This window comes from Plecotus auritus, assembly GCF_963455305.1.
Source record: "Plecotus auritus genome assembly, chromosome: 4".
Classification (NCBI taxonomy): Eukaryota; Metazoa; Chordata; class Mammalia; order Chiroptera; family Vespertilionidae; genus Plecotus; species Plecotus auritus.
This window is the reverse complement of record NC_137775.1, coordinates 13,477,233-13,500,097: the sequence shown is the minus strand read 5'-3', so window position 1 is coordinate 13,500,097 and position 22,865 is coordinate 13,477,233. Positions and strand designations below refer to the sequence as shown.

At 40.9% G+C, this 22,865-nt stretch overlaps 1 protein-coding gene across 1 annotated transcript in view; it reads left to right on the top strand.

The window, feature by feature from the left end:
- Positions 1–11,964, top strand: part of MAN1A1 (mannosidase alpha class 1A member 1) — a 158,623-nt gene extending 146,659 nt beyond the window's left edge. The window contains exons 10-13 of the mRNA XM_080664001.1: positions 615–834; positions 2,306–2,478; positions 8,749–8,864; positions 9,240–11,964. Of these exons, the coding sequence (XP_080520127.1) occupies positions 615–834; positions 2,306–2,478; positions 8,749–8,864; positions 9,240–9,363 (633 nt within the window). The 3' untranslated portion in view covers positions 9,364–11,964. The remainder of the gene's footprint in view (positions 1–614; positions 835–2,305; positions 2,479–8,748; positions 8,865–9,239) is intronic.
- Positions 11,965–22,865: the final 10,901 nt, after the last annotated feature.

The window sequence follows — 22,865 nt, the reverse complement described above, 5'->3', positions numbered from 1 at the left end:
GTTGTCTACTTTATATTAAAAAGTAGCAATTTGGTCAGAATCATGCCAAAAATAATATAGTGCTTTTGCAGGATCCATAACAGGGTAATAATGTTTCTCTAATCCCTGCTCAAAAACTATTGCTCTTGCTATGTAGAAAGAATAATTTCTTGGCTAATGAACAGGTAGGTATCTGCTTAAAGGACTTTATTGCAATTTGTGCTCTGAGAAGTGTAAATAGCTAAGATGTGCAGCTGCATTAAATAAGAATGAAATATTAATGTAATAACTGGGTCATCAATAAAATTAGCTTAACCACAGTAAATGAGCACAGTAGTATGTTTATTTATTTATTACCATCTTGATTTCATTTGTTTACTTATAATAAAGGTAGGGAAAGTTTTATCTGCCTGTGTATTCATTTTAATTTATTCTTCCCTATCACAAGTTTTATCCATGTCTACTATTCCCAAATATGCTTCCTAAAAACCCTTCTTTTTTGATAATAGTGTAAAAGGTACAGACACTGTCATAGCCCTAGTCCCTCTATGAAGTAATTGTGGGGGACGGGGGTACATGTTTTAGTATTAATTTGAGAAGAGATTACAAATGCTAAAAATAAGTGTTATTTTCAGGCAATCGAGACTCACTTGATCCGCAAGTCTAGCCGGGGGCTGACGTACATCGCAGAGTGGAAAGGCGGCCTCCTAGAGCACAAGATGGGCCACCTGACCTGCTTTGCTGGAGGCATGTTTGCGCTGGGGGCAGACGATGCTCCGGAGGGCCTGACCCAGCACTACCTTCAGCTCGGAGCTGAGATTGCCCGTACCTGCCATGAATCTTACAATCGAACATGTGAGTACATGTTATTCTTCACCTACAGTCTATTGCCACGTGCTTTTATTTCATTCATTAAGGAACTTGGTCATTGTTGCCCTCAGAGGAATATACACTGTGCCTGATGAAACCTGATAATCATGATTAATATATTAAAGGAATGTGTGCTTTCAGCTTAAAAGATACTGCTCTGCTACATAAAAATATTTACTCTTGGTTTGCCAAGAAATGGAAATCCAGGCCATAAAACCTTAGGCCAGTCTAATTTATTGGCCTTGCTTTAGGTAAATAAACATTGGATAAGAGTTTCTGTCTCACTGCTAAAGAATGTAATATACTTTTGTAAATTATCATTAATCTTTCCAGTGTCTCTATGAATTAGATTTTGACTTTGACTCCCTCCTTAGAAAATAGGGTTTGAAGCACAAAGATTAAATAACCTGTCATGACATAATGACTTAGAATTCACACCACTGATTTTCTAGCTAGCTTATAAGGTATTTCCTGGGACCTTGCACCTACCCACTGGGTGCTCAATAACTGTTGGTTAAATGAAAGAAAATATAGAATCATTACCTTAGATGACTGAATTTTAAAGTATATTAAATAGCCCTGGCCAGTGTTAGATTATCAGTGATTAGATTATCGGCCCTCAAATCAAAGGGTCACGAGTTCTATTCCCAGTCAAGGGCACGTACCTGGGTTGCAAGTTCAATCCCCCACCCCAGTTGGGGCATGGGCGGGAGGCAACCAATTGATGTGTCTCTCTCATATCAATCTTTCTCTTTCTCTTGCTCTTCTCCCTGCCCCTCTTCCTTCCTCCCTTCCACTCTCTCTAAAAATCAATGGAAAAAATATCCTCGGGAAGATTAACAAAAACAATGTATATTGAGTATTATTTACTACTAGTGCCTTGTGCACATAGAAAGGAAATTAATTAGAAGTGGCCGGCGGGGTGGGATGGGGCAAATGGGCTGGGCGCACCCTGGAGCAAACCTCCTGCGGTCCCTCCCTGGCCAGCTACACCTGGGGTGGCACCGCAGCTCAAAGGTCGACTGTGGAGTGAGCAAGGTCCCTCCAACAGGTGGGGTCCCTTGGCCTGGTCTGCAGATGGGGCCAAAACCCGCTCTCTGACATCCCCCGAGGGGTCCCAGATTTCGAGAGGGTGGTTCTCGGGTGTCGCACCCCGGAATCAGGCTCCTCCTCTCTGGTTCCGGTGCGTCACCTGAGAACCGCCACTGCCAAGTCACAGCAGCTCGGCAGCTCCTGCTTTGAGCATCTGCCCCCTGGTGCTCAGTGCGCATCATAGCTCCTGTTCGGACGGTGGCTTGGCCTTTTATATATTATAGATATGACGTTTATAACTATTTCTTAAAGTGATTTGTCATTGTTCTTGGCTACTGTGAAGTGCTTTCTAGTTTCAGTTAAGTTGTAGACACTAAGCATTATTCAGGACAATAACCTTTGTTACCCATTCCGTACTCTTTAGTTGTGAAACTGGGACCAGAAGCTTTCAGATTCGATGGTGGTGTTGAGGCTATTGCTACCAGGCAAAATGAAAAATACTACATCCTACGGCCAGAGGTTGTTGAGACTTACATGTACATGTGGCGACTGACTCATGATCCAAAGTACAGGAAATGGGCCTGGGAAGCTGTAGAGGTAAAATTTTAATTTGCTTGTGTTTCATATAGATAAATGTCTCAGAAAAAAAAATGTAGCATGTACAGATAAATCTAGCATATCAACTTTTCTATAATTGTTAAAGCTTTGACCAGACTTTTTCCATTCAAGACTGAGTGTTTTCATTTAGGTCATCCTGCATATTTGGCTTCAGCTTTTTGGCTTTGCTTAATATATATATATATATATATATATATATATATATATATATATATATATATATATATATATATAGAGAGAGAGAGAGAGAGAGAGAGAGAGAGAGAGAGAGAGATTGAAGGAGATATCTAGAAAGGCATATTATAAAATTAAGTTCCAACGACTAGAAGTGATGACCACTTAACTCCACAAAGCGTTATAGGCAACTTGGTGATAGTTACGTCTTGCCTGTTGTCTGTTTCAAGAAACACTGTGTGTGTGTGTGTGTGTTCTCTAGTAGTCTTTGGGCATTGAAATGATGATACAGTACATACCTTTACTTAGAGTAAATTAGCTACTTAGTTTTAGAAATAACCTGTAGAAGAACTACTTTCTGCAAGTTCAGGTTTCTCTGAATGTCAATAAGCTTTCCACCTGTCCAGTGTGTTGATTTAATTCTTTGTCATCTCTTGGGCTGCTTCCTGCCGAATATGGCATATCATCTTCCAAAACTAAACTATTGTGTGTGGATGCCAGCAGAGGCACCCTACAGAGTGTGCATCAAATGATGTCTAACTTTAAGAGCTCTTATTCTGAAACGAGTGGGAGGGAATTCAGGGGATGAGAACAAGCAAAGGCTTTAATTACACTTTCTGATTCTCCACACTCTTTCTTAGAAAGTTCGCTGTCTTTAAAAACAGTCCATTAGGAGTAACTTCTCTCAGGAAATCTAAGATGAATATTGCCTTTGTCTAAAATTTAATATCTTAGGAAGCCGTTGATAAATCTCGCCTATTTCCCTGTTCATTTAGTGTGTGTCTTATCACTAGTCATCACTCATTTTAAATAATAGCGATTCTTTAGGCCTTTTTAAATATTTTTTTGCAGTTTTCTAATTATAGTTAGTCAGTGGTAATTTCAATTTCTTTAGAAATATTTTCTCTGAAAAATGTATTTAAATTACATTTCATCTAAGCTTTGTTGATAGGGAATTATTTTGGTCTTCAATAAGCCAGCAAAAGGAATTAAGGCTAGTGCTCACCTTGGAAATATCAGTTTAAATTAAAAATAGCAGGAATTATGTTTTTCATCAAATCTAAAACACCATTTTTTATGTACCACTAAGAAAGTACAGCCCTACCAATTAAATTGTGTCATGACAATTTTGGAGATGTTAAAATGTGGAAAATGTATGACAGAGACTTGCTCAAAAAGAAGCTTTGATTTGCTTGTTCTTCGGGGGCGTTTGTTGGTGAAGTAAGAAGGTTGATGTGAGGGGTTAGGAATTTTGCCTGTTGCCACCTCTTAGTGTAGGATATGGTGAGAAATTGTTTAATCGTGTCCCAGTGCAGAGATCCTCCTGTTTTTGCCCCTAGTAACTTTTGCTGGGACTTGAGATGCAGTGGGGAGAGAGGAGTGCTGGGGGCTCTTGCCTCTTCTAAAGCACAGGAATCAGAGAGTAGGCAACACTTAGTTCACTGTCGCATGCCCTCGGCCCCCTGTGTTGGCGTTGCAGCCGCGGTGGGTGGTGACTGGTCCGACTCAGAGTTTCTCCGCAGGCAGCTGGCCCTGGTCTGGGAAGTGGGGGAGAGTTCCTGGTCCCACCAGTGAGATACTGGAGTGGGTGGGTGGCTTTCCCAGTCTTCCTTCTTCGAAGAATACTTCTGAGATGGGTTCTGCGTGGTTCCTCAGAGGAGTAGGCGGGAGGGAGCCCTGGTTGCACACAGCATGTTTCCCTGGCTCCTCTCACTTCCCTGTTTCACTCTCCCCACTTCCTGATATCACCTCCCCCCAAACTTCCTGCATCCAACCCGTGACTCATGCTCTGTTTTTAGGGGAACCCAAACTAAAACATAGGGGCCCTTAAAAAATCACCTAGTCCAGATTCCACTCCTGTGCCGATCTTTGCCAGATGGCTATTCCTCATCAGTTCAAGGACTTTGTAGCAAAAAGGAATATGCTACTAATAACGTGGTTCAGGTCATTTTTTAATGGCCAGAAGTATTAGGAAGTTACTCCTTTTAAAACCAGAATTCACAGTTCTGTGCTTCTGAAAAAAACAATCTCTCTCTTGTACAATTCAGCTCCTCAGTTATCTGAAGACCCCACCCTCTGCCAGCTGTTCCTCCCTCATTCACCCTTTTCCGCCACCTTCTCCAGCTGTGTTCTTTCAGGGCTGAGCACTGTGACTCGGGAACCTCTCTCCTGAGGGCTAATTCCTACAGCCTGTGGTCCAACTTGTCCCTTTAATAGATTTAGAAAACCCCTGGCTTACATGGAAACTATGGCCGAATGATGTTAACAAGTACATTGACGACGGTTGAGGCAGCTCTTTTGTTATGTGCTTGTTTTCACCCATACTTCTATCCTATCTCTAACAAGCACTCCCTTCCCAGCCTTCTTTCAGTGGGACACTTGTTAAACCTGCTCTTCATGTCTGAAGGCAAGATAGGAAGGTATAGAGGTCCGTGTATAACACTGGAGACTCCCTCCACAGGTTACAAGCAATCCATTAGTCACAGGTGTTCAAGCACTAGGGAACTGACCTAACAGGAAAACCATCTACCTGTTTTTTCTCAATAATGTCATGAAGAACTACATTACATTCCTCCTAATTAAACATGTATAATTAATATTCTGATAAAGCTTTTATGATAAGTTATACATATACATTCATATATGTGTAGGTAAATATGGATTATATAATGTCTATAAATGTAGGTATGTGTAGATTATATCATGTCTCCACTGGGCTAGAGTTGTGGATAAGCCTTATGTAGGAATGATCATTTCTTTATTTGCACAAACATTTCTCTCTTGTTCCCTGAATCTAACCTTTTACACATGGACATTTTGGCTCTCAGAGAATGATTTGTCTTCCCAGTTTCTGCTTCTGCCTGCCCAGGCTTGATGCCTGTTTTCAGACTCTTTGATACGTCTGTTTTGCCTGGTTCTCAGACCAAACTCAACGAGTTAGCCTGATTATTAGCGTTGCTCTCTGGGGTCCACTCTTGGAGTCATCTCCGTTGAACAGCTGCTTCTCTAACCTGGTAGATAAGACAAGGCTTCTCTGTTCTTACAGTGATGCTTTCCGGCTTAGGACTTAACTCATGCTGCCCACTATTCTTTTACCTTCTCCCCCCTAAAAAGGTTCAGTCGCTTGGGGTCAGGTTTGTGTTCCTTCTTTTGTTTAGAGCTCCAGTTAGTGTAAACATTCTCCTGTCCTTTTCTTTGCTATTAGCAAGTCCCATTCACATAAGGTCACTAAGTAATGTCAGCATTTACTAAAACTGAGGTGGCCCCTGTGCCAAAACTGGATCCAAAGAACAGACTGTACTAAAATGATGCTCTGATCAGACTCTGCTGTATAGACACATCCTTCCACTGTTGAGATTCTGTAAAATCAGAGCCTGTTATGGGGGCCCAGGAGAGCTGCTTGTCCCTAGATTTACATATTTAAAGTCTTAAAATTTAGACTTGATATGAAGGTTTTTCTTTATATTTAAATGCATCTTTAGCCCTAACCGGTTTGGCTCAATGGATAGAGCGTCAGCCTGCGGACTCAAGGGTCCCAGGTTTGATTCCAGTCAAGGGCATGTATCTTGGTTGCGGGCACATCCCCATTGGGCGGGGCGGGGAGGTGCAGGAGGCAGCTGATTGATGTTTCTCTCTCATCGATGTTTCTAATTCTTTCTCCTTCTCCCTCTCTGTAAAAAATCAATAAAATATATAAAAAAATAAAATAAAATGCATCTTTAGCATTTTTTAAATTCATTTACCAAAAGCCTAAAAAATAAAAATAAAAGAAGCTAGGCCTCTTTGTACCTCTAACAGGGCCCTATACTGTGCTGACTGTGTCTTCATCTTGTTTTATTGTCACAACAACCCCATGTGGACCACAGGAACACTGCCTGGGTCCAGGAACCTCTGAGGCCACAGTGAGCGAGTCCAGAGCTGGGACGCGACTCCCTCCTCTAAAACTCTACGTTGTGTTCTTAACGACTATGGCTCTCCACACTAGGACTGTGGGAGAGAAAGGACAACTGGGATGAACTGAAAAGAGAAAATACTTTGGACATTGCCAGCCCCAAAGCAAAAAATGATGGAGCTTATAGAAATTTCTACGGGAGGGAGAGCGACCTGACACTCTCATTAGCTGATCGCCAAAGAACTTCCAGAGAAAAACCAAGAAAAAGCTTGTGGTTCAATTACTTTTTAGGAAATGTCGGGAAATAAGATTTCATTATGTTCCATAATAATGAACTTACTCATTTCTTCTGAATCTCCATTTTTTCTTTTTACAAACAATTTTTAACTCCATTCTATCTGGTATTTAACTTTTTATCAAAAAGAACTTTGATCAAAAAAGGAAGGAAGGAAAAAAATAATTGGACCTGAAAGTCCCTTTCTGTAGGCTTTCGCGCTCTTGGTTCATTGTGGGCGACTAAGAATATAATCAAAGCATTTTATTTTTGAAGTTGATCTTATTTTCCCGGGGACTTTTAAAAAGCACCAAATCATGAGACATTTTCTTTATGCATGGAGCCTGCCAGTTAGATTTGCTTTAGCCTGGTAATTCAGTGCTTCTGCTCGTGACCCTGGGCTCTGTGCCTTCTGCCCTCCAGCCCTGGTGTGCCAAGTCAATTTCTTCATTGCCAGCATCTGCAGAGGGGAGCTGAGCCCTCAGTGCTGCATCCCTGCTCACGGGATTCCCCTTCTCTCCCCCGTCTTTTCTGGGCTCTGCATTCTTAGAGCCATGTTCTCCTCCAAAATCTTTTTCTAGCCAGTAACGATCTTTCTCAACTAATATGGCAAGGCCTGTGTTCTCCATCTTTTTTGCTAGTTTGGCTGAATGGGAGAAAAATGGAGTATAATTATACACGTAAAAAACGAGGGGCAGGGGTATGTTTCATAAGAGAAAACTGGAAAATAAATTTAAAATGACATGAGAATCTAAGAATAACTTTACCTTGTTAATGTGTTCTATATTTCCTTTATTTCATTCTAAATATTAGGTTTTGTAGTCTTAAAGTTTATTTTTTTTGTCCACATCCTATGAATTAGAACCAGATTTCAGATGGCAATTTGGATGTGACTGTATAGTTAATAAGAGTAATAGGATGTGGTGAGTAGGAAATCACTTTTTTAGAGCTGACTAGGCCTGATAACTAACAAAGCAGCCAATGTAATTTCAAAATACAAAGACTAATCAACTTAGTGACAGCAGACAATGTAGAAGGCAAGTTATGTTAGGTTGTTACCTAAGTTTTCTTTCCAACCCTGCCCATCCCCTCTCTTATCCAAATACTCATTATAGCCAGACAGCTGCAGGAATGTAGGGTCCTTTCTCCCTAGATAGTTACCAGTGGATTCACCCCATCTTCTTCCATCCCAGACCAACGAAAAGAAAAAATGTGTTTTAGAAAATAGATACCAACCACATTTTTCTCACTGCTTTCCATTTTCCACTTTTATCTTTTTCACCAGTATCACTCACTAGTACTCCACAATGGATTTTTAAGCACTAAGATGTTCTGCTTAGAGTAGCAGCTGTTTTGGTCCGCACACTTTTTTCACCAGTGGTTTATAATCCCATTTGATATGAATAATCTTTCTAGACCAGGGGTCAGCAAATGTTTTCTGTAAGGGCTGGAGAGAATTAGGTTTGGGGGCCATACGCAACTACTCAACTGTCATTATAGTGAAGAAATAGCCACAGACAACATGTGAGTATAGCTGTGGCTCCGTAACCCTTTATTTACCAAAACAGACAGCCGACGGGATTTAGCCTGTAGTCCGTAGTTTGATGGACCCTGCTCTAGATTATAGTAGGAAATGGTAAATGTGACTGAAAATTTATTCCAAAACTCAGTTTCCAATTAGGTGAGAAGATATATTGTCCATATGCCCTTTAACTTTTCATGCTTTATTTGTATTTACATTGGATAGGGTTTTTGTGGGGGTTTTTTTAATTTTCAACTAAAGCTGTTCCAATCTAGCAATTCAATTTGAATGCTCATTTTATTTAATTTGACAATCTAGTAATAAAAATTAGTGACAGTCGGTTGACTGACTCGCATCCATTTCTTTTCCATCTTCTTGGTCATTCAGGCTCTGGAGAATCACTGCAGGGTGAGCGGGGGCTACTCGGGCCTCAGGGATGTTTACCTCAATCATGACAGTTACGATGATGTGCAGCAGAGCTTCTTCCTGGCGGAGACACTAAAGTGAGTAAAAACCATCTACAAGTATGTGGCCGAGGGGGCTGGGCAGACCTCGTCCCTGTCTTTATCATGAGCACATTCAGACACTAGCACGCATGGCTGCCTCTGAATGCCATTCTGCACGCATGGTGATGATTGCAGGTTTGTTTTCGGTCATCGTGTGAGTTTGCTGACTCGGGTCTGCTGTCACTGTTCTGGTACTCTAGGATCAAAGCCCAGAGTAGCTTCTTCACTCTGCATTAATGTGTATATTCCCTCAGCGTTTTGCTATACTTGACTGTTGTCCCTGGTTCTCCCTCCGATGAATGGAGTCACTGATGTGGTTTGGGCTGTGCTCTGTGGTTTTACTGCTTCATATACTCGTGTTTCTCCCTCTAGATATTTGTACTTAATATTTTCTGATGACGATCTACTTCCACTGGAACATTGGATCTTCAATACTGAGGCCCATCTTCTCCCTAAACTCTGCACTAATGAAAAAGAAGTGGAAGTCAATGGATAATGACAAGACTTTTTACATTTTACTCTGCTCATTCCCATCACTGCATACCTTAATAGTCCCTCTTCTGGTATCCAGGCCCATGATGAATTTTATTAGTAGGTCTGTGATTATTTTAAGTTCTGAAATTGTTTTGCAGTCTTTTATGTTTTTTATCATAGGCTTAAATGGGACGAAAATTCCTTATCATATCCTTTAGTATTTAGTCAGTAGATCACAGATTTTCTTACTTTACGTAATCTGTTATCTCTGGAGTTCATGAAGGTGTAGTATCATTTTTATTAGACTGAATAAAATGGTATACCAGTGACCTCTTAATTACAGTTTTGATTTGACTGCAAAACTCTTTCCTCCTCTATGAGGAGATAGTGTCTGCTTTAAGCTGTAATGTTTTGCCATGTTGCAAAAAGCCATAATAATAAATTAAATATTAAAAAAGCTTTTTCCTTTTTAATTTCATGTGAATATGGTTTGTCTATCCACCAGAGACAGATCTTATAACTGTGACAGCCTCCTTATGCGGGTCTATCATTATTTGATAGAATGTCTCGTAAAATACTTTACCTACAATTTAATTCAAAATAGAATGCCATTCCAAAAAAGATCATCTCGTGTTGACCTCATTTCATTGGAACCACAGTATATTTCTGTGGGTGAATTATGTTAGTGTTTCCTAATTTGTGAATTAGTTCTCAAATTTTACTTGAAATGTCCTGTGTCATTTCTGGATCATGTGCTGGTTAATTTCTTCCATTCCCCACCACACAGCGAAGTGAGTTTGCAAGTTTGGCAGGTCTCTGCTATTGCTCAATTATGTTTTTTAAAGGGAAATAGTATCACTCTTAGTGTGTTAGCTTTCGCTTTTTACTGAACATACGAAGAATCGGGTATCTCTAAAGAGAGGATGAATATTTCAAATGATTTTTCATTTGCATTTCATCTTTAACTTTTTTTTTCCTTGAGGTAAAGAAAACATTACATCTGGATCAGATTTTTCAGATTTGACAAGGGGCCCTTTCTCAAATGTAGTAAATTATTTCATTTCTGTTCATGAAAGCAGAATTAACTCTGAAAGAAGCTTTAACAATGTATTTATTCGTGGTCAATTGAGGAAAATCTAATAAACTCTTAGGTCAAATAAGAATATAGTCTTGGTTAAATTCAATATAGATGTCCCAGCTTAGAAAGAATATGTAGGAATGGATGCTTCCAATCCCCCACAATCGGATAGCAGATCAAAATAATTATATGGTTCTTCAAAGCCTTGTGTTGAGATATGAGTGCTTTTCTTCCCAAGAATAGATTTGGTGATACCTTGTGTTTTCTTATCATATTGGATCATATTATATATGTGACCCAAAGAGCTAATATGGTGATGTATATTCTGAGGTACAAAGACTTTAACCACCTGCATTCTCCGCCTACAGTGGTCAAATAGATCAGTACAACCCCATGGATTAAGCTGAAGCATATGAAGTTGCTGCATTTGTAGTTTAAAAACTATCCAATATCAACAATTTCATATGGCTCAACCTAATATTTTTTAAGACAGTTATCTTCTTGGATCTCTTTAGACATAATTGTTTTAGCTCTTTCAGCTTTTAAAAGTGTTTCAAAAGATTTCTTTTGTCTGAAAGGACCACTTTGTGTAACCTGCTCTTTTTTTCCATATTGTACATTGGTATACAAAGAATAAATTAATAAAATTAGTAAATTAAAAACATCCTTTAATAAATCATTATTGCCAAGTTAATGTGTTTTGAGACCCAGAATATCTTCCACTCATATGTCAGCTCACCTTATGAAATGAATGGATAGAGTTCTTTTGTCCCCGAACATAAAGGCAAAATATAAAAGATTATTGCAAAAACCAGGCCATATCTATTTAGATTATAATTTTCATATAAACATCCTTGGGCTAACAATTTAAGTTACCTTCTTTTCTTTGCTTTTAAATTTGATTTGAAAGAGCACAGAGCTGGTATGTATTTCTACAGCATATAGGATTTTAATATCAGGTTTATGTACACCCTGCACTATAATGTACCTTCTGTATCCTGGTATAAGTAGGCCAAAAGATTGTACTAGACATTGTTCTGCCAATGGCAAGAATAACGTTTTTTTCAATTCTAGAACCTGGATTTTTTTTAACATAAGTCCCAAAACAACAAAAATGTAAGCAAGAGATTAATATTATAGTGATATAATTTAATTAAAGTTATGTTTCGTGTTAATTATTTTGAATAACTGATGTCTTTAGGTAGATACTGTCTTTCATTCATTTTCAGCAATCTCACCTAAAAGGCAAATAATTAAAATAGCACTTAATTCTCTGTATGTGTTTTTGGTATACTTTGTGCAATTAATATTACACATAAAAATTGTGTGGCGATTTTCAGGACTCAATGTTTGACATAATTCCTTCATATGTGTTATCCATCCTTTACAATGATTTTTTTTTGATTTGTGCATAAATCCATCCTGTCATTTCCAACTTTATATAAATCTTAAATGTTATGGGAAACATAATAGATTGACACATAATTTTTAAAAACTATATTTGTAAAATTTCTCTATTGTGAATAAAGCCTTTTAATATATCTCCTCCTTTGTTATGTTTTTCTCCTTTTAAGTAAGTTTATATGTATGTAGGGATGAGTGTGTAGAGTTGCAAATGAAAATATTAGATCCAAATAGTGATTCCATACCACACCCAGAGTATCCTGACAAGGAAACATTTCCCATTAAAAACTTTAACTTGCAAATAATTTTGCATGCATGGCCTTTGGTTAATCAAATACCTTTATTAAGAATCTAACATGTTCAATAACAGGGCATGTAGGGTGGAGGTCGGGAGTTGGTGTGATACATCCTCACCATATCACTGAAACAAAACAAAGCAGCATTTAGTGTGAAATGACAAGTGAAATTCTTCTGTTCAGGGAGCAGACCACTAGGATTTGATGTGCCCCTCCTTTGGGGGCTTGACCGGGTTCTGGGACAGCAGGGGCTCACAGGGAGATTCATCCCTATGAAGTGCAGTTAACTTGGCTCAGGGACTCCTCTGCTTGCCCAGCCCTAGGCTGTAGGATGATGCAGGGTACTCCAAAGCCCCGCCCTTACCTCCCAGGCCTTTCCCCTAATGCAGCTGTGGGCAAACTACGGCCCACGGGCCGGATCCGGCTGTTCTGTTCTATCCGGTTCTCTTGCTCTCCCCTCCGTTCCTTTACTTTGAATTTATATTAGTTCACACAAACACTCCATCCATGCTTTTGTTCCGGCCCCCCGGTCCAGTTTAAGAACCCATTGTGGCCCTCGAGTCAAAAAGTTTGCCCAGCCGAGACCGGTTTGGCTCAGTGGATAGAGCGTCGGCCTGTGGACTGAAGGGTCCCGGGTTCGATTCCGGTCAAGGGCATGTACCTTGGTTGCGGGCACATCCCCAGTGGAGAGTGTGCAGGAGGCAGCTGATCGATGTCTCTCTCTCATCGATGTTTCTAGCTCTCTGTCCCTCTCCCTTCCTCTCTGTAAAATATCAATAAAATTTAAAAAAAAAAAAAAAAAAAAGTTTGCCCACCCCTGCGAGTCCAGCCTGGGGCTCCCCTTCCCGAAGCACCTGGGTTGATAGTCAAAGAAGCTTAGTAGAAAAGAGAGAACTTAAGCTACAGGAGCGCCTCCAATATTTTTGAAAAAGCCTGGGTTTTTCAAATTCATGTTCCACTTATTAGAATGTTTTAGACATTTTAGTTTTTGTTCTTGCTGCCTGAAACTCTTCCCTCACTTCATGTGGGTGTCTGCTCAATGGCACCTCACCAGAGTGGCTATTTTGACAAATCAATATAAAATTTCCCATCACCCTGTGTCCCTTGGTCTTACTGTATTTTCTACTTAGCATTTGTTAGGTTACATACACATTTCCTTGTATGTTTACTGTCTTTCTAACTCCTTGAAATGTAAGCCTCATGAGAACAGAGTGACCTTTTCTGGTGCCTTCCTCTCCCATCTCCATCTCCAGTGCCTGAAGCAGCATCTAGCGCTTGGCAGCCCACAAGGAATGTTTGGTGAACAGTTGAATGTATGAATGAATGAATGAATGAATGGGGTTTGCTACAGCTATTTGCAAATGTCTTTTAATCTGAACATGTTAAAAAATATAACATGCCAGTATTGCATAACATGCTGTCTTAAATAGATAATTATAAGAAGGGGCAATTTCTTTCATTGCTACTTATAGTAGTTTTAAGGAAATATAGAGTAAATTGTGGTTGTGACTGAAATTAACTCAAAAAAACAGATTTTTAAAAATCACTTTTTATCACATATGGCCCTATGTAAAACACCTACCAAAAAAAATGTAAGTCGTGATTTCTCCAATATAGAGTGTTTTCAGTGTTACTATTCAAAAATAGCCTACTACACTGTATTGTTTTCTGACTTAATTTCACAGTCCTGTGTCATATATTTTAAAAAAAAATGCTTTCTACAACATCAAGCAAAAGAATTGGTTTTTCATTTAAAATAGAGCTAGTCAAATGAGAACCTTCTGAATTCAATTACTTGCAACATAAAGGATACTGGTTATGTTTACTCTGTTGGTGACCAAATTATTAAAAAGTTTCTAAACATAATTTTTATTTATACTAATCATCAACCATCCACACAGAAATGGCAGCCTGGCAATCAATACATCCAATTCTGATAATTACATGCAGAGAATTCCTTAAATTTTTAAGAAAACAAGAGAAATCTTTTTTCATTTAAGTGTAAAATTCATATATCTAAATCGCCAGTCCAACTCACTAGGTTGTGGCTGAAATGTGAGGGTGGGGAAAGGAATCTTATTTAATTTTGATTTAATGGCCCAGAGACTGATTTCTGTTTTTCCCGGTTTATTCCATTCACACTGGCCAGCACATGAGTCATGATATTCAAGAAGTATCTGCCAAGCATCAGATATGCATATAAAGTATTAGAACTGCATAGGAGTCTAGACGGCATTCAGTCCAACTCTTATTTTAAACATAAGGACATGGGATCTTCCCAAGGTCAGGAACTGTTTTTTGTCCTGCCAGGCACAGTGATTTGGTAAGATTTATGCTGATAAAAGTTAAAAACAACATACGGGAGCGCATGTTCTATCCAACCACTCTAAAATAAAGGTGTAAATTGAGAGTTCACCCTTGGAAACTGACCTAAGGCCATATTTCTCAAGGTGTGGGCTCCAGTTTATCTACATCAGAAGCTCTGGTAAGTCTTGTTAAAATGCACATTCCAGAGCATACCCCAAATTTAGCAAATCAAAATTATGGTGGGGCCCTGGAATACTAAAGTGGAGAACCACAATTTTAAGTTATAGGGGGTGGAAGTCCCAGGATAGAAGAAGAAATAATGAATTAATTAGCGAGTGATGACAAGCCCATGTACCTTTTTTTTCTGTATTTTTGTTTCTACTTCCAGGTTTAAGCACAACGACAACTTGAAACATAATTTGGATCACGTTGGAAACGTGGATTCATTCTTTTACAAAAGTGTTTCTGAGCAATAAGCCATATCATCTAAATCTTTTAGAAACAGATTCACATTGGATTTTTAAACATAATTCTTTCTTATTGAGCAAACTCAAAAGTATTAACTTCAATCGTCCCTCTTTTTATTCAGTGACTGTTTCATTTGCTTTATTCTCCCAGTAGCTGCTTTTAAAGTCAATTCTCAAATTGCTTCTTCTGTTCTTGTTGAATTTTGACGAGATTGTCACTTGCACAGACTACATGAGAATTCCTAGGTAGGCCATGTGTCGTGTAAATATCGAAGATATTCTTGGAAATGACCTTTGAAAAGCACCTTCATTTCCATCCCCTGTCCCCTGTGTTTTTGCATTCATTGTGATGCAATTGTCAGAGATTTGTTGGCTTGCCATTATTATGATCACTTTGAATCTCCTTAAAACATGCCTTAGTTACTGAATAAATTAACGTAAATTTGTGTCACAGATTCATGTAATTCCCCAGTGCATGCAAATTACCATGAAAGCTTAGAAAGCAGTAATAGATATATAGTGTTTTTAAAAACTTTTCCACAGACTGGGATGTTTTGGCCTTAGGCTACAAGCCCATATTAATTCATAATTTTACAAACAAGGCCTCAACATGCACAGCTTTTCAAATCATATTTTTTCAAAATGACTGGCACCTGAGAGTATTTTGTTTTGCTTTGCTTTTAATTTTCTTAGGGGAAAGAAGTAAATGACCCTAATTCGCAAAATCTTGGGAAGTTTGTTCTTGACTTTCTGACTGTCTTGGAGTACTTGGTGGAAAGTAGAAACAGGCTTAGAATCATCTCCTAGAACTGGGATGGGAGGCCACAATGTCAGCTTCTCTAACTAGGCACAGTGCTGTGGGTCCCACGTCACAGACATGGCCCCTTGCTTGTTGTGACTCCACTGAGTCAATACCAGCAGGACGAGCTAGGTCTCCCTTCTGTGTGGAAAACGCCATCACCATTCTGCCATTCAGTACAACACTTCCACCTCACCAATTAAATAAACCCTGAGTACAGTTCACAGCCAGCCACACGTTCGGCTTGCTATTTCCCAAATGGGTAATTTTGTGATTTAGTCTCAGCCAGGTGCTGCAAAATTATATACATTTTAAATACTGCCATTATAATAAACTAGAGGCCCGATGCACGAAGATTCGTGCAAGAATAGGCCTTCCTTCCCCTGGCTGCCGGCACCGCCTTCGCTCTGGCCGGGAGCCACCTTCTGCCTCTCACCTTGTCGCGTCAATTTGCATATTCTGTCTTTATTAGATAGGATTAAGGCCCTCTAGTCTCTACTTGGTGCAGTATAGAAGGGGTAGAAAGTATAGATGCATTTGGACCTATACTTTGATAAGAATCTATATATATTTGGATTTATATGATGGTAAGCACACTTCACTAGGAATCAAGACAACTGAGTTCCAAACTTATCTCTGTTTTGAACGTCCTGTGTGATTCGGAACAAGCGCTCAAGTCTTCACATCTCAGTTTCCTCATCTGTAAATAGAGAGGAGTGATTAGTCCAGGGGCAGCCACTGGCTCTGCCCTGAACGATGTCTGTTGTGGGAACCTGGAGCAGGAACCAGCAGTACCCAAACCAGTTTCCCATCCATGGACTAGGGACCACCACACCTGAATTATAGGACTTCAAACCTTAAGTTTCCTCATCTGTGAAGTGGGGCCAATAATACCCACTCCCGGAGGATTAAAATTGCTCATGTAGTTGAACGTTCTTAGCTTTCCACCTGGCAGGATCGCGCCTTCAACCCTGAATTCCAGGCCCTGATTGCAGCTCTTACATCCTGGAAAAGAAGCCTCGCCGCTCCATGTTGGCAAGCTGCCAGCATGTTTTGCTATGACAACACGTGTGTGATTATTTCACGTGCTGGTTCCAACGGCCGCCGGGGTTTGGATGCCGTCCTTCAGGCAGACTGCTGCAAACATGCTCTGGCTCATCTTCCAAGGTCAGAGTTTAGCACTCGCTTTCTGACATGAGAAGACAGAAATAGTCTGTCTTCACACCTGTATTGTACACTAATGGAAGACGTTTTCACTTTTTTTTTTTTTCTTTTTCTGAAGAACAGGTTTTCCTTTCGCATTTGTAGAAGAAATAAGGATCAACCTGCCTGATTGTTGCACTGGTAAGAAAACTATTATCGATTTTGTCATTGATCTATTGAAATAGTCCAGTGAGCCCTAACCGGTTTGGCTCAGTGGATAGAGTGTCGGCTTGCAGACTGAAGGGTCCCGGGTTCGATTCTGGTCAAGGGCACATACCTTGGTTGTGGGCACATCCCCAGTGGGAGGTGTGCAGGAGGCAGCTGATTGATGTTTCTCTCCCATCGATGTTTCTAGCTCTCTATCCCTCTCCTTTCCTCTCTGTAAAAATATCAATAAACTATAAAAAAAAAAATAGTCCAGTGAAAATAAAACAATGACTGCACGTTAAGAGCTCCATTTAAATTTTAGTTTTATTTCCATCCCAGAGTAGCTTTGAAAACCAACAAATCAATTTTATGAATTGGGAAGGAATCATTTCTGAAAGCACCAGTATTGCTTCCAAAATCAGCTTATCCTATATAATAAAAGAGTAATATGCAAATTAACCATCACTCCGCTTCACCCACAAGCCATGCCCACCAGCCATGCCCACCAGCCAATCAGGAGCGAATATGCAAATAAACCCAACCACGATGGCTACAGCCACAGAGAGCAGGAGGGAGGCTTGGGTTTCCCCAGCAATGGAGGAAGCCAAGCTTTCTGCCTGCCCTTGCCGGCCTAGGCCTCCACTCAAGGCTACAAAGTTTCAATGATAGAAGATACATAAATCCAAACAGAAATGGCGGCAGCCACGGAGCTGGAAAGAGCAGGAGGCTAGGGTTGCCCCCGGTGATGGAGGAAGCCAAGCTTTCCACACACCCTGACCAGCCCAGGCCTTTGCTTAAGGCTACAAAGTTTCAATTATAGAAGATACATAAATCCCCCAAAAAATGACTGCCGCCATGGAGCAAGCAGAAGGCTTGGCTCCGCTCCAGGCTACAAAGTTTCAATTGTAGAAGATAAATAAATCCCAGATACCAGGGCCTCCGCTTGGGTCACCAGGGGGCGTGGCCAGCCTACAAACCACCACAGGCCCCTTGCCTAGGCCACCTCACACCCCAAGGGAACCCCCACCCTGATCCAGGACACCCTTCAGGACAAACCAGCTGGCCCCACCCATGCACCAGGCCTCTATCCTATCTAATAAAGAGTAATATGCAGATTGACCATCACTCCACACAAGATGGCTGCCCCTATGTGGTCAAAGATCCTGCCCCCATGTGGACACAAGATGGCCACCACAAGATGAGCAGCAAGGGAGGGCAGTTGGGAGGGACCAGGCCTGCAAGGAAGGGCAGTTGTGGGTGATCAGGCCAGCAGGGGAGGGCAGTTGGGAGGGACCAGGCCTGCAAGGGAGGGCAGTTGGGGGCAATCAAGCCTGCAGGGGAGGGCAGTTAGGAGTGACCAAGCCGGCAGAGGAGGGAAGTTGGGGGCGACAAGGCCTGCAGGAAAAGGCAGTTGGGAAGGACCCAGGCCTGCAGGGGAGAGCAGTTGGGGGGGACCAGGCCTGCAGGGGAGGGCAGTTAGGGGTGACCAGGCCTGCAGGGGAGGGCAGTTGGCAGGGACCCAGGCCTGCAGGGAGAGCAGTTAGGCATCAATCAGGCTGGCAGGGGAGTGGTTAGGGGGTGATCAGGCTGGCAGGCAGAAGCAGTTAGGGGCAATCAGGAAGGCAGGCAGGCGAGCAGTTGGGAGCCAGCAGTCCTGGATTGTGAGAGGGATGTTCGACTGCCCGTTTGGGCCCGATCCCACTGGGATCGGGCCCAAACGGGCAGTCGGACATTCCCTCGAGGGGTCCCAGATTGGAGAGGGTGCAGGCTGGGCTGAGGGACACCCCCCTCCCTGTGCACAAATTTCATGCACCGGGCCTCTAGTATGTTTAAAAATCACTTCTAGTGACTGAAAACTAATCACATCCAAAGAAAAATACATGAAGTGATTTTGACTCAGAGTCTACTTAACCTGTCTCCACCCACCCACCCCAAGAAAACCTTAGTTTCCACAGCGTTGGGGAAATGAATTCTGTGAGAAGAACACTTTCTTTTCTTCTGCTCTCCTCCACAGGAATGTAAGACTTGGCTTCTGAAGAGGGGCTTTCAGTCCTGCCCCCTGGTTCTGCCTAACCAAGCGCTCAGGGTCCCCTCTCCCCTGCCATGCCACCCTCTGCTGACCTGCACTCTGCCTGAAATGCCCCTCCCTGTCTTTTCCTCCTCTTCTTGGGAAATGCCTACCTGTCTGCCTCTCTGGTCCCCCAACTTATTCTTGCACTTCTGGGACTCCTAAGGACTTTATGCAAATTTCTGTTCACATGCAGCACACTATGGTGTCACTATGTGTTTCCATTCATTTATTCATTCTATCACAATATTTATTAAGCACCAAGAATGCTCTGGACACTACCCTAGGGATTCAGCAGGGAGCAAGATTTTCTTCTTGTTTTCATAGAGCTGAAGACTAGAAAAAGGAGGGTGCCATGACTTACTCATTCATATAAATACAGGATGGAATACGGCATCTGCATCCTTTTATCCTATATATAAGAGGCACTCAGAAATCATTCGATAAAGAGTGAACAAATTGTTAAGAAATGGAGAAAAAGTGGCAAACTTTCCTTCCAAAAATATAAACACAGTTTTCACCTTAAGTTTTCCTTCCAAGCCCTGCTAACTCAGTGGTGCAGCTACCTGCACAGTGGAATGCAAAGCTTATATTTAGGGGATAATCTAGTGTTTACCTTAACTGCAAGATGCCTAATTATGAGCTGTCATTAGAAAATTTTCATCACTGTACTTGCAAAAGCAAACTCACCAAAAATAGGCCACTTGTCATCTTGTAGTATGTTCATAATATATCAACTGTCTCAGGGAAAACCCCAGGAGCCCGAGCTGTACCCCTCCATTGTAATTGCTTCTGGACTCCACGCTGTTGGTAAGATCAACAGACACGTCAGATACTCTCAGGGCCGTTGGGGTTTGGGTGGTTGTGTTTGTGGGTGATGAGTTGTTTGTTTATTTGTTTGTTTGCTTTATCCATCATAGATGAAGACTGCTCACTGGCACGCTCACACATCAAGGGCTGGCATCTGGTCAATGAGACACTTAAGGGACACTCTCAGTGATGTCAGCAAAAAATAACTCCTCTGTGTTGACAGCGGCCCTTTTGTAACCCTCTAATCACAGGACAAAGGGTTCTGGAGTTAAAGCAAATCCATTATTATTTATATTGTGGTGTTCTTTCTCTTAAGTTCAGCTTCCTTTTCTCAGGGGACTTTGCTTCAAGCATTCCTACAGGTGACAAAAATGACGGATTAGAACGTTCACCCTCCTCCACCTTATCTTCTTGTCTCTGGCATCTAGGGGAGGTGCTGATATAAATGAGCACACAGCAGACAGGGAGAAAAACAAAGGCTCCTAGGGCGATGAATCAGTCCCTGAAAAATCCGAAAAGTGACATTTGTCACAATTATAAATCAATATGCAGGATTCCATTAAACACTAGATAAAAACAATATAGTATGTCAAAACCGTGATTAAAAGGTAAATAAACATCATGAATTCTAACAAGAGCTTAGATTTATTTTGCAGCTGTGAAAAAGTAGAGGATAGATTGTTTTCTTCTTTCTGGTCCCCTTCACATAATGAGGACTGCATTAAGGAGACGTTTCAAAATTTCCACATTGCATATCGGGGCTTTTAACCTCTCCCAAAGATCAGAAAAGACTGCCAAGCCAGAAAGCATTCTTGGCTTGTGTACACAGCTCATTCTTTAACTAGGAGTTTCAGCACGTCCAGGCAGGAGCGAAGACTTCTCAAGAGTCTTTATCTATTGATTAACTGTAGAAGAGTTTTTGTTTAAAATGATTCATGAATACTCTCTAAAGTAAATGTTTTATTCTATTTTAGAATAAAGACTGTAAAGGGAAAACTGAGACATGCATTTCCTTCCCCAAACCTGCAAATATGTTATATTATTTTTTTTGCCCATGATATTTCTATTAAGAGCTAGAAGCAGGAAAAGAAATCCATTTGGCAATGAGATTGTATTTTTCCTCCTGAGATGGAAATCCAAGACCAAGTGCCAACTACGACTCCGCTGGGTAGAGGTCACTTGGCTGGTCCCCAGTACACATTAGGAACTGCCCTGGGACCTTTGATTAACTGCTGGTGTGCCCCACATCACAACGGGAAGACAGGGAAACCCTCCTTTCCCTGTGAGCCTGATGGTTAAGATGCCAAGATTCCTAGATAGAAGCCTCAGAAGCAGGCACCACAATGTGAACTAAGTTGTTGTGTGTGTTCTTTTGTGGTCATTGTCTTTGTGATTATTACAAGTGGTGTATCATTCTGTCTCAAAAAGAAGAAATTTAACACAGGAACTTAATTGCATAAGTGATAGGAGAGCTGAGAAGCCAGAGGGATGGTGAATTCTCATGGAAAGTCAGAAATCAGCAGCTGCAGGATGCCACCGTTTGGGGCCTGAGTTAGAAAGACACAAGGCGGAGGTAATGTTACCAGAGACCAGAAATGGCCAGAGCATGAACTAAGTCTACAATGGAGGACCGGCCAGCAGGAACTGAGATCGGGAGGGGAGAAATAGTTCAACAGAAGCTAGAATCATGAAGGTGATGTAGCTGCTGTTTGAAACACCACTAAAAGCACAACCAATGGGAGAAATACCCTGGTTTCTCTGTCTCCTACTTTCCAATCTTCCATAAATACCTCCCATTGGTCAAGATTACAGAAAGCAGGGCAAGGGAGTCTGGGAAATGTAGTTCCCTGAGATGTAGAAGCTGAGGAATAACATTTATGAAAGAAAGTAAGTGAATTACTGGCAAAAGTGACAATAGCTAGACTCGTCATTTAGGACCTCTGCTTAGCTTGAGACATCTTTATTGAAAAAAACAATCCTCGAGACTACCAGATCCTAGAACTGACAGAGAGCCTCGAGTGCAATGATCTATGCATCACCCCTGAGCTACACAGCAAATATATTTGACATATTGTTGAGCCTTCATATCTCAGTATTGAACTCGCTAGTGAGAAGCCACATCTGCCCATCCATGGAAGTTCAAAAAAGTTTAACAGGTGCTTTCAGTAAAAGAGTGGGCTTGAGAGAAGGAAATTTGTGGTTCCATGAAGCACTTGCTTGCTGTCAGAGAATAGAAAGACAGGTAGGCCTCACATAAAACCTGTCAAAGGCATGGCCATCAAAACGATCCTCTTTAGATGTCAATGATTAAACCTTGGCCAACCTGCTCTGGATCACAAATGATTTTAACTCCAAATTTTCACATGACTGATATTAGCACTTTCTAAGCCTTTATCTGCCAACCCAAATCCATCAGCCTAGTTTTATATCCTGCTTAGTGGAGCATAAAAATGATGAAAGCTAAATTATCATGCAAGGGATAGAACTTAAGCTTCTTCTTCTTTTTTTTTTTTTTTTTTTTTTTTTTTTGAGATTCTGACTCTATTAGTTTAATAGTACTACTCGTCAGCACAGAACGCTGTGGTGTCTTTTTAACCACTCAGAGAGAAGACATTTTCAGTCATCTTGCTTTGTATTCCTCACTGGGTTTAAATGACAAAGCCTACCCTTCTAAGCCCAGTTCAAATGTCACCTCTGAACCTTTCCCTGTCTTCTTCATTTTGCTCTTTAACAGCTTGGATAAGCTTCAACAGGTGTACTTACTACATTTTACTGCATTTATTTGTTGCCAGTCTATCTCTCTCTACTAGTGATTTAGAACAAAATAACCTGTCAAAAGCAATTTGACTTTACAGATTAAATAAGTATAAGCTGGTCTACACTACAATTCGGTCAGAAATTAATATCCTCAGTCACTGTTGCCAAGTTTGATAATTTTGTTGTGG